This window comes from Triturus cristatus, chromosome 8 (assembly GCF_964204655.1).
Source record: "Triturus cristatus chromosome 8, aTriCri1.1, whole genome shotgun sequence".
Classification (NCBI taxonomy): Eukaryota; Metazoa; Chordata; class Amphibia; order Caudata; family Salamandridae; genus Triturus; species Triturus cristatus.
In genome coordinates, this window is record NC_140591.1 from 252044003 (window position 1) to 252056507 (window position 12505).

At 45.2% G+C, this 12505-nt stretch overlaps 1 protein-coding gene across 1 annotated transcript in view; it reads left to right on the forward strand.

Annotated features, from left to right (window-relative positions):
- The window catches only part of DYNC2H1 (dynein cytoplasmic 2 heavy chain 1), a 1714832-nt gene that overhangs the window by 147694 nt on the left and 1554633 nt on the right, over window positions 1-12505 (forward strand). Inside the window, exon 10 of the mRNA XM_085621461.1 lies at window positions 7166-7290. Within this exon, the coding sequence (XP_085477587.1) occupies window positions 7166-7290 (125 nt within the window). The remainder of the gene's footprint in view (window positions 1-7165; window positions 7291-12505) is intronic.

Sequence of the window (12505 nt, forward strand, 5' to 3'; positions counted from 1 at the left end):
GGAGGTGTAGTGTTGGTGCTGCTTTGGGCCCTGTCTAGTGTGTGCTTCAACCCCTGAAGACTGGCCCCCCTAAGCTGCTGCTATTCACCTGTAAGCAGTCTCTAACCGATTGCCCCCAATCCCTATTGATTTGTATTGGGCGCTTGACCTCATACTTGAACCCTGCACCCAGCCTCCCCTGTGCCGCTGGTGGTGCACCGTTGGTGTGTAACTGAACAATGCCCAATACTGACCTTAACTTCGGAGACTGGTCTTGTAAGTCAATATTAACCCTATGTATTCTGAATGCTTTCTTGCTCCCATAGGTTAACATGCAAAGTCTGAAAATTGCACTGTGTCCATTTTGGAAACCGAAAAGTAATATTTTTGAAAAAAACGTATTTACCTTTGATGAAGTTCTGTAGCTGTGCAAAATAAATATAACCAAGTACTATTTATAAATTGGTCTTGGATTTATTCATTGAGTGTGTTTAACGCTTCCCTCTGATAAGCTTACCTGCCCGCCCACACTACCACAAAAGAGAGCATTAGTATTATTTACTTCAGCCTCTGTAAAGCCTCTGGGGATCCACTGGACTCTCTGCACACTACACCTCTTTTTGGTATAGTAAATAGAGAGCCAGTTTCCTACAGGGGGCCTTTTTTAGTCCCTGTGTTAGATACTTACCTGCTTATTTTTTTCAAAGCTCTACATTCCCTGTTACCTTTCCAGCCCATCGATATGGCCCGCCATCCTCTTACAAGCTTACACATCTGATCTCTTAATGTCAACGGCATGACCCACTGTATAAAACAGAAAAAGATACTAAAATCCCTTGATCTAAACCTCCATAGTCCTGATACAGAGACTCGTCTTTCTATCTTGAAATTCGCCGAATTGAAATGTGATGGGGTGGGAGGGGTGATCTCAGCCTATGAATCAGATGAACCCTCTGAAGTAGCTGCTAACCCTGCCCGTAGTCCTAGGAAAACCTGAGTTGCCATACTTCTCCATAAGAAGCCACTGGTGAGAGTTCTAAAGCCTTGGACTGCTGCATACACTCGTTATGCCTTCGCCTGGCTATATAGCTCGGACTGTGCTGTGCTTTTGTAGTGGGATCTGTTTATGCTCCGTTCGGAACCAAACTCAAGTGGTTCGCGAAACAGACTAGGCTTTTGACTGAATTTGGCCTGGGACGGTAATGATCGGCGGTGACTGGAACGTGGTGCTGGATCCACTGCAAGACAAGCTTAGCAACCCTGAGCCTTGACAAATGCGGGAGAGAGCCTTTCTGAATTAAATTATGGACGACTTCTCCCTCCTCAATCCCTGGCGCTTGTTGCACCCTAAGGAGAGAGACTATACATGCACTAAGTCCAGCTTAGACTTGTTCCTCACAACAACGTCCATATTGCCGAAGCTCCAAACAAGCGACATCAGAGTGGGGAGTGTTTCGGGTCATTCCCTGATTACACTCTCTGGACCGTCCCTTGGTTACACCCAAATACAGCACATGATGCCTAGACATTTCTAAATTCAGGATGCCAGATGACAAACAGAAACTCCTTTCCTGGCTTACAGGAATATCTGAAACTCAATGGCCCAACTGCTCTCTTGAAACTGATATTACGGGCATTGGAAAAGTCTTACCTAAGAGGACTGCTTATGAGGGACTCTAATGTCGCATGAAAGAACACAACAGATTGGCTCTGGAATAAGTCAAGTACTTGCACGCAGCCTACGCCAATTCTCTTGCTCTCTCTTCTCAACAAAAAATACGAGTTGAACATGGTACACACATTGATTGTGGAGAAGGTACTTATGAGGAATAAACAGAAAAACTACGAATGGGGTGAAAAAAAAGGGCGGCTCCTCGCACTACATGTTTTCACGAAGAGAGGTCAAGACAGTGTTCCATCGGTACATGATGCCTCCGGCTTCTTGCTCGCCAGATCAAACCTTATTGCGCATGCATTTGCCACCTTCTACTCCAATCTCTATGCATCAGACTACCTGGATGATACAATTGCAGAAGACTCCTTCCTGTCTCGGATTCACCATCTTGAGCTCCCCACTCACCTGAGGGAGGAGATGGAACAAGATATTATGGAAGAAGAGGTGGGGGAGGCTCTCAAGTGGATGGTGACAGGCAAGGCACGCGGTGAATATGGCTTCCATAGTTCTACAAAATTTCACTGTCTGTCACTATATCCCTTCTTACAGATATATTCCAAGAGGCTAAAGCCACAGGCTTTCTGCTAAAAGAATTTAGTAGAGCTCACGTTACTCTTATTCCTATGCCACATAAGGGCCCGCTTTTCTGTGCCAACTACCGCCCAATTTCCCTCTTGAACTGTGCCAAAGTTCTGACTACGGTTCTAGTTAGTTGACTGGGAAAAGTGATCCATCTTCTTGTTCATGAAATCAAGTAGTATTCGTGCCAGCCCACTCTTCCCATCATCATTTACCACTTTGCTGCAAATCCTATGGCAGACCAGGGAGGATGTTGAGGACAAATTGTTACTCTCCTTGGATGCCGAAAAGGTTTTTAACCGGTTGGAGTTGCCCTATCTTTTTTATATCTTGCAGTGCTGCGGCATAGGTCCCAGCTTCTTGAAAATGGTCCGTTTTCTCTATGCAACTCCAACAGTCTAGGTCCTTTGGTTTCCCTCTCGGACCGGATACCAATCTGACGTGGACTGGGGCAGGGCTGCCCTCTGCTGCCCCGTCTTTTCCTGTTGGCCTTGGAAGCATTGGCTATCACCACACCGACGTCCACTTCGATATCTGGAGTAAGCACTCCAACAGGAGATCTCAAACTGCTTTTATACACATACAATGAGCTCTAGACGTTAATTAATCATGTAACTTCAGTGATGACTTTACTGCCATCTCTGGGTACAGGATAAATTGGGCCAAAACAGAGGCGATGCCCACGACACCTTCCATCCCATGGCAGCTGCCAGCGAAATCAGTGACCAACGGGGCTGAAGTACCCTGGGGATACGGATTAGCACTGTCGTTCCCACCATGGTCAAAGATAATATCCTCCCACTTTTGGAGAAGACAAAAGTAGACTTTAACACCCGAGCTCCCTCCTACTCTCATTGTGGGGCAGGGTCCAAATGATCAAGATGCTAGCAGCTCCTTGGGTCAATTATGTTTTCGGCATGCTCCCAATTAATACACCGGCAAGCTACTTTAGACCGATTGACACAACTATTCAGCAGATTGTCTGGGACTTTAATGTACCCTGGTTTGCGACAGTCAAGCAACATGCCACCACAACTCCTGGAGACATCTGCTTACCACTCGTCTGATCATACCACAGGGCTCATCACACCCACAGGGCTCATCATATATCCTACATGGCTTATCACCTGAACCCTCACATGGAAACTCTGTTTTGAGTTAGACTGGAATGTAGGCTTTACAAGGCGGTGGAACGTATGTCGCTCCAGTATGCTGGTCCCAAAACGTCATTGGACCCCCAAAATACTATATAAATACATTAGATCTGGAAGATGACACAGGAGCTCCTCCAAGAGGTCAGGCTCGATCAGCTTAAAGCCCCACTATGGCGTAAAGTGGCTGTGACCATTGACTAAGTCCTTCATTTGGCAGAACTGGTGCCTCAAAGGCATTGTTGAAGTGGACCATGTCATGACCGACGGAGCCTTAATGCTCTTTATGGTCCTCTCGGCCACATACGGCTTACCCAGATCCCATTTTTGGAGATACCTGCAGCTGCGACACTTCTTTCAATCAATGTCGAAGACACGCAATTGGCTCCATGCTTCTCATCGCTATGCAATTACTTGGTTTGCTGGGCCACTACAAGAAAGGAATAACAGGCCTCCAGGACCTACTTATCAACCGGATAGTCTCAGCCCCACTTTAGCGCCTTCTCTCACTACGGTGGCAACAACAAATTGACATCTCCTATTTCCCGACACAGTGGGTGCATCTTATGGCTGACTATGCTAGAGAAATTCGAGAATCAAGAGGTAAATTCAGCTACTTTAAAATTCTTTGGTATTGGAACTGGAAAACATATACTTAATGATGTAGTGGATCCATTTTCCTGTCCTGTTAGTAATAAAAAAAAGTTTGAAACAGGAAAGGCATGTCTACATATGCCCCATTGCAGCCTAAGTATTTAGCAATCCCTTTGGAAAGAAATTTCAGGGTGGCACTTTATAATGACTATATGCATTTACGTTTTACTGTGATTAATTGCAGCCATTTTTAGGTCTTACTACAGGCAGCTTCAGGTGGTTGGAAGATCTTTTGTTATCAATTGTTTCAAATATACAAAGAGTTGGCCATGGATCCACCTCAGAGGAGTGTCAATCTCCTACTGTGTGCTGGTTTCTGTTTGATGTATCATTCCATGCCTTTAGAGTGCTTGCATTGCAATGCATGAAGGACTATTTTACATCTAAAAAGTAGATTCCATCATCACACATTCAAATGTCTGTTATTCATGCAATCTATATCTAAAACTATACTTTTTGGTGTAATTGTATTTTTTACTGTGGCAGCCTTTTTCATTGCTTTTGTCAGGACTCAATTGCAAACCTGACCTGAAGATAGCTGTGCTATTAGGTTGTCCCTTTGCAGATTGAGAACGTCAGCCTGACCTCATTATGACCGCTAAATCTTGCAAGACTTGGTTGACTGTAATAGGGTCAGGTTTTTCTGTATACCATCAGTGCCTTTATTTTTAGACTGCTATGAACAGATTTCTTTTTTTTTTTTTAAAATACAAAAAGAAGCTTAGCGAGCCAGTGGGCTTTGGGTCACCCCCTTAAGTGACCCTCTGTCCTGCCTTTTACTATAGTAGACATTGGCTTAATGAGCTGACAGCGGAGCCCATGTCATTTCACTGATATTTACTTCTTTTTAAAAAATGTATTTTAAGTTAAGTTTTTGCTGTTTGAGCATAAAGTTGTTGTGTGATGGTACTCCTTCATGTATCCCTTCTCTTGCTTCTGGTCAGTTACTTACACTTTTAGTTTACCCAGCAGCTCAAGTGATGCTGTCACATTCTGCTTCCACCAGGTCCTTTTAACAAATCGGATTTCCCAGTGGCTCTTCTCCCAAACATGCATGGTGGCTCCCCTGCTGGTTCACTGGCTCTTTCCCATTGCCTTACTGCACAATAAAGACTGCTCTCGTCTCTCCATATCCTTCCGCCTGTCACTCATTTCTCTTGCGACTTCTCCTCATCTTCCTCTTCTTAGCAGGCCTTTCATCAATTGCTAATAAACTACTTTTTACCCTACAAATTATTCAGGTGAGAAAAACATGAGTGTGAGAGCACTACCACCACCAACACTACCATCATCATTACGACCATAATCACCATTACTATTTCCTCCAGCGACATTACCAAAAGCCACCACTGCTACCATTACCACCACTGTTACTATTACCACACCCTCCACCAACATTACCACCACCACCACCACCATTAAATGGCAACACCATTTCTTCTGAATATAAATGAAAATTGTGAGGAAATGGGGTGTAGTATATGGTGTGGGATTGCAATCTCACTGTGTAATACACTTACCAACCCCTTTAGGACCCTTGGGTTTTGTTTGTTAAACCCTCAGCTCAATTCCTGAGTAGCTGTGGCACTGAGCAGCAAAGCTTACACAGAGAAACAAGTGTTAAGCATTTATGGTTTAAAGCATTTTATTTCAGTTTTAGGTGACCAATTTAATCACAACACCCACCTACAACCAGTGGCCGGTGGGAAATAGCAAAATATATACCTGTATTGTAAAAGATAGAGAAGAAAGAGAGAAAAAGAAAACCAGAGGGATAGAAAAGAGGCCTACACATATTTCCCGTCACTCGGCTGAGTAAGGTTCTAGCCAATGGGGAGCACCACCGCTTCCTAGGTGGTCTGCTCACCAGCAAGGGGTGTAGTGGGAAACCGGAGTACTCGTAGATTCCTTGGGCATGTGAGTTCTACAAACTCCGAGGATAAATAAGCCACGGTGGAGCCCCAGGGCTTATCAAATTTGGACAATGTGCGGTGAATCCCAGCTGTGATCCTTTCCATACCCACAACCTCCCAGACTCTATGAAGCCAGTCTAGCTTTGTTGGGATGTCTTCCTTTCCCCACCTTGATAATAGCACTTGTTTAGCCACCCTCTAATGCCAAAGTAATCGCTCTGCCCTTATAGGATATGTAAGAGGGTTGGGGACCCCTGAAAGGATATAACTGGGAAATCTAGGCAGTTCCGTCTGGTAAATGGTGTCAATATCAGATAGGATAGAGTCCCAAAAGGCTTGTATCTTAGGACACTGCCATAGAATGTGCGTCAATGTGCCTGTCTGCCCACACCGGCGCCAACAGCGATCGTCGCTGTGTGGTTTCCGCCAGGCGATGCGTGCTGGAGTATAGTTACCAATAGTGCGCAATTTTCAGGAACGTTTCCTTACCCGTGGTACGTGTTAAGCATTTAAACTGCACCAAAACAATTGAAGAGGAAATAACACTAAACTGAAGAAATCTTACACCAATTTATAAAAATAGACTGTATTTTTATAAGAATTTAGGGCTAGGACTCCCAATTTGCGAAACAGTATTATGCATGTACAACAGTGTTATTACACTATTTTGCGATTCCCAATGGGGTCGCAAATAGAGAGGCTCATGAATATTAATGAGCCTCTCGCAATTTGCGACCCCATTTGGAATGGCAGGCCCTCCGAGGTATGGTGGCCTACCTGGCTCAGCAGACCACCATGTCTGGGACTGCTTTTAAATAAAGCAGTTTTTTTTTTCAAATGCAGCTCGTTTTCCTTAAAGGAAAAGGGGGTGCCTTTTAAAAAAAAAAAAAAAAAAAAACGTTTTCCTTTCATTTTTTAAAGACTGGCAGTGGTCCCTGGAGAAAAAAACAGCAGCATCTGTCGAAAAACTTGGGGGTGGCCATACAAAAAGAGGCATTTCATTACAAAAATGAAAGCCAAGCCTGTTGATTTTGCCTGTGTTTGTTTGTTATTTGTTGTACTGTCGGTGCACCTACAACAGCTTGTTGTGCTAATCTTACAAAAACAACATTGAGCCAATTAGCAAACATTGGTGATTGGAAAATAGTTTTTGTGCACTGGTACTTCTTACTACCTATTTGTCTTACCTTTATGTGCTTAAATTTCGTATGCAGGATTTCGATCGGACTTCGAGAGTCGCTGTCATGGAACCCCTGGTGAATCATCTGGCCCACTTGCAGGAAAGAACCTTCCAGAAGTTGTGAACAATATAGTTTGGGTGCGTCAGTTGGAACTAAAGGTAATAGGTTTATTTCTTAGCATAGACTATCTGAAGTTATTTGCTTTACAGTTAGCCATCAGTAAAGAAACCTGGTTGAAGAGTTAGTTAGGTTCAAAGCACTAGTGTTGTACAGTCTAAAACACAAAATATCGAGCAGACTGGACAGTATTTGTAACAATTTACTGTTGCAATAAACTTGTATTTTTCTAAAAAGGTCTAATATCCCAGGTGTTCTGTTCTGCTTATTTGTTTCAAAGTCTTTTTATTTAGTTTGTACCAATACAAAGAAGAACATGGTAGTCGCAACAAGTTCAGCATACAGGCCAAGAGTTACAGATAGCTTCCAGATACACACCTCTTGTTAAAAAGGACTCGGCCCCATAGGTGTTTGTGCTATAATGTCCCCTCCTACACATTTAATATTGTGTATAGCTTCACTTATCAAATTGCCATGGTGTGGGACCTATGCTGGGGTGTACTAGTGCATCCTATCCCAACTTTAAGCCCTACGTAAAGAAGAGGAAAAATTTAAGCCCAAGAATTATAAACAGAAAAAGAAAAACTAAAGTGTGAACCGAACAAGTGTATCATGGTGATTATGTTCGAAAGCGGGCTCCAAGGTGGGGTGGTCTCGTGGGCGGGGGCTGGGGCCGGACCTCTCTCACCTTATACACGCCTGAAGGTCTCCCCCTTCAATTAAATGCGAAAAAGGTGAAGTGCTCGCAGTCTGGGGCTACATGCGAATAAAGGCAGGCCCTCTGACAGATATTCCTCTAGCGGAGACCAGATGTACTCAAACCCCTTTCTTGAATCATCTGTTATGTCTGTCAACCTCTCCAGAGCCAGCGCTCACCACAACCTAGCGTGCCACTGCGTAATTGACGGGGCCTCTGCCTTTTTCCAGGCCAGTGCAATAGCCATCTTAGCGGTGCCTAGCTCAGCTACATGATGGAGCGATCGCCATACGTTTGCCGCTCAGTATCGGGTCCCGAAGCCCCAGGAGGGTGTTTTCCATGGTTTCCAGGATGGGGTACCCTAGTATCAGTTTGATCTGTGAGAGGATTTCCTTCCAGAAAGGTTGAATAGAGGGGCAGTCCCACCAGATATGCCGGAAGTCTCCCAAAAGCCCACACCCCCTCCAACATCTATCCGTCGTGTTAGGGAATCATTTATGTAATATCTGGGGATGCCAGTACCAGTCATACATTAATTTATAGCGAGCCTCTAGTAGGTGCATAGAGCGGTTGTGTTTGGCGTTGTCCTTGTACAAGCGGTTCCATTGTTTCTCCTCCACTGGCCTAGAAAGAGTAGGGTCCCAGAAAGCCCTGTGCCTAGGAGTCGACTGTGGGCTCAACACCCTAATAATGAAGTATAAAAAAGAGATAGTCCCCTTAGTGGATGCCCCTGATTGTGCGAATATCCCAAGTGAAAGCAGGTCCCTGGTAGCGGCCAGCCAGGGTTGCTGCACCCAGTGTTTGTGCTGTGTATAATGGAAGCCATGTGCGGGCTGTAATTGGAAAGCTTGGGCGCACTCCACAAACTTCAGAAGTTCCCCTTTTTAGGTCTCGCCTAGCGACGCAGCGCATGCGTTGCTCGCCTGGGCGAGATCTATTGTTGTGGGTTTTGCTTCCGAAGGGGGACAGGAGATGTGCACGCGTACGGAGAGGAGATGTGCACGTGTACCAGGGGTGTAACACAGGTCCCCGCAACCCCTGCGGTGCAGGGGGGCCCCCAAGCTCCAGGGGGCCACCTCAGCACAGCACTCTGGCTGCAGAGCTCCTGATTGAGCCTGGAGGGGGGCACTCAACGTGCCTTGCAGGGAGGCCCCCTCGAGTTTCGTTACGCCAGTGACGCGTACGGGTCATGTGTACACGTGCACATCTCCTGTCCCTTACGGGTCATGTGTACACGTGCACATCTCCTGTCCATCTCTGTCTCCTGCTCGCTGTTCCTGCGCGGACATGAGAGGTGCACGCGGAGTCAGCTTGTCAATGGGATTGTCCAGATCACTTTCAGTCTCACATTGTGTGCTCCCTAAAACAGAGTCATGCTGCCCCCCAGTTCTTCCATCCGAGGGAGCTGCCTGAATGCTCCCTTATACCACAAGAGACGTAGAGCCCTTGGAATGTGTGCATCCTGCAATGGCACACTGATGTCGTAGTGTTTATATTCTGTTTGCATAGCACAAGGTTCAAAATGCTATTGTTTCTAAGCGATTATGCAATGGTTTATAGTCAGATTTGTAATTTCTTCCATGTAGACCGAATTGTTGTTGATCGATATTGAATTTAAATTGTTCTGAAGACTCTGCTGAACACGTCGCCATTTTTCAAGGAAGTGCAAGTGAATATAAAATCCCCTCTGCAGCGTGAGGGCCTGACTGAGGCTGTTTTCAGGAGCTCGTCCAGTCTAGAAACATGAGGCAGATGCATTTGCGGAGTTTTGGCAGTTCATGACACGTAAAATAATTTTAGCAGGTCCTTTTTCTGGGAATCCAACACATGGCGATCCTCCCCAGAGGGCGCTCTGTGTGATCTTGGTCCTGTTTCCAGGAACTTCTCCCTCTGGAGAGGAGTGCGCTCCCTTCCTTGGTGCTGGGCTCCGGCACACAGACGCTGTATGTATTTGTGACACTGTTTGGGGTACATCCGGGCTCCTCCTCAAATGCATCAGGGGTGCCTTGCAGCAGGGCCTGAACATGCAAGGCATTTTACCTGATGTGGAGGTCCTCATACGGTGCAACAAGCATTGGCAAAGTCAATCAATCCTTTCTTTATTCGATCACAGGTAAATGGATCATACAAGAGCACATCATAAAGTACAATATACAATAACAATAGTTAAGATATGGTGCAAAAGTTTAAAAACTAGGGCATTGAGAGAGTCAAGAGGCCTCACTTTTGGGATCTACTGACTCTGCATATACCTTCTAGTGAAGCTGTTCTGCATTGCCAAAAGAAAGAACATTTTTAAAAAGTGCAATGATGTGGCCGAGTCATTTTGTAGGCACATGCATGCATTAGTTCAGACGTGCGTGCCAACAAAACGATGCAGGTGCCATTGTTCAATTTTCAGACTCGAGATGGATCGGTATAAACAAAAGAAGAAACAGAAGTTGTGCAAAAGCATTTTTTAAGGTGGGGGAGCTGGCAACAATTTGCTACAAGCGCCTCTTCAAAAAAGAAATACAAATATTTAGAAGAAAGGTGGTGAGAGCAACTAAGAAGCGGATGGAGGGACGCAAACGGGGACTGGGTGGGGATGGAAAAAACAGCACAAGAGGGTGAGCAAAAATGAGTTCGGGGGAGTTTGGTGGGGGAGAAGCAGATAAGAGAGAGTTTGCAACAAGAGGGAGGCAGCAACATGAGGCGGGGGAGAAGCACACAAGGCACAGAGCTGGAAAACCCATTCACAGAGCTGGAAAACCCATTCTCTTTCATGGAGGGCTTAAGTACAATCAAAAACAAGCATTAAAAATGCAATAGGTCTCGCCTTTGATTACATTAAAGCCTTTGCTTTGCTAATGGCATTGTATTCTAGCTTTGCATTATTAGGTGTATATTTGTGATATGTTGTAGTTGTATGTAGTTAGAATTGTTTTGTTAGCTGTGTAGTAGTTTAAAGCATAGCGTTAGTAGGAAAAGAGCAGTGTTTCAGATTTGGGAGGTGAATGAATAGAAGAATAGTATGTGTTAATTTCCTATAGTGAGGATTACAATAGCATGAGGCAGACGAAAGGGGCGAGGAGAGAGTAAATATATGCAAATATATGCACATATCACAAATATACACTAAATAATGCAAAGCTAGAATACAATACCATTAGCAAAGCAAATGGCTTTAACTTAATCAAAGGCAAGACCTATTGCATTTTCAATGCTTGTTTGTATAGATGAGAAATCATAAGGCAACCCCGTAATCTCAATTGCTTAAATGGTCCATTTCGCAGTGCTGGGGGGAACGCTGGGTTGAAATGAATGGGGGTGTAGGGTGAGGGGAAGGTTGTCTGTAATAGTGTTTTTGTGAGTATGTCCCATACCCGCAAAGTAGTGGCTGTGGGGGTGCTGAGGTAAGTGTTTGGGGCCCTATGCTGCTTCTTTAACAATAAAAGGTCCCACATGGTCCTGCCAGTTATTTGACTGTCTATATGGAGCCAATGTTTTTCGGACTCTCTGAGGGACCATTCCGTCATTACCCGGAGCTGAGCAGCTCTGTAATACTCCCAGAAGTCCAGGAGGGCTAAGCCACCCTCAACTCGTAATCTAGTTAAAACTCGATATGATAGTCAGGCTCTTTGTCCCTGCCATATGAATTTAGTGATCACCCTTTTTAGATCGATGAATAGTTCCCTGTCTACTGGTATCGGCAGGCCCTGAAAGAGATAGAGAAGCCTAGGGAGGTCATTCATCTTAATTGCGTTTATTCTCCCTATCCAGGAGGTATAGGCAGCTTTCCACCAAAACAAGGTCTGCCTTAATCTGTCGTAACAAAGGTGGATAATTGGCCTTATAGAGGCCGGCAATTTTTGGAGTGAGCTTGACCCCCAGATATGTGATGTCTTTGCCCGTGCAGGACAAAGGGGAGATCTTCTTTATTCGATCCAACTCCTCACCCGGCAGAGTTAGGTTTAGTAAGAATGACTTTGAATGATTCACCTTAGAGCCTGATACCAGTTCAAAGCGATCAAGCTCCTCTGGAATGGCTGGGAACGAGGTCAGCGGGTCAGTGATAGGAAGTAGAACGTCATCCGCAAAGAGGGAGATCTTATTGTCATCCGTGCCAAATGTAACCCCTTTTATATCTGTATTCGCCCTAATACTCTCCGCCAGGGGTTCGATGCTAAGCGCAAAAAGCATGGGGGACAGGAGGCAACCCTGCCTTGTCCCCCACGAGAGTGCAAAAGCATCGGATCCCACCCCGTTTACAAGGACACTCGACCTGGGAGAGTGATAGTTGGCCCGCACCATACCAATAAATGTGTCACTAAAGCCAAATCGTCTCAATGTTCGTAAGAGGAAGGGCCAGTCAACCCGATTGAAGGCCTTCTCTGCATCTAATGAGAGCAGGGCCACCGGAATGCCTTTCTTCTGTACCTTCTTGATTATATGGGCTATTCTCCGTAAATTGTCGTGGGTCTGCCTGCCCTTAATAAACCCCGACTGATCAGGGTCGATCAACGCAGGGAGGAGATTTTCAAGGCGGGTGGCTTGTATTTTAGAGTACAATTTTGCGT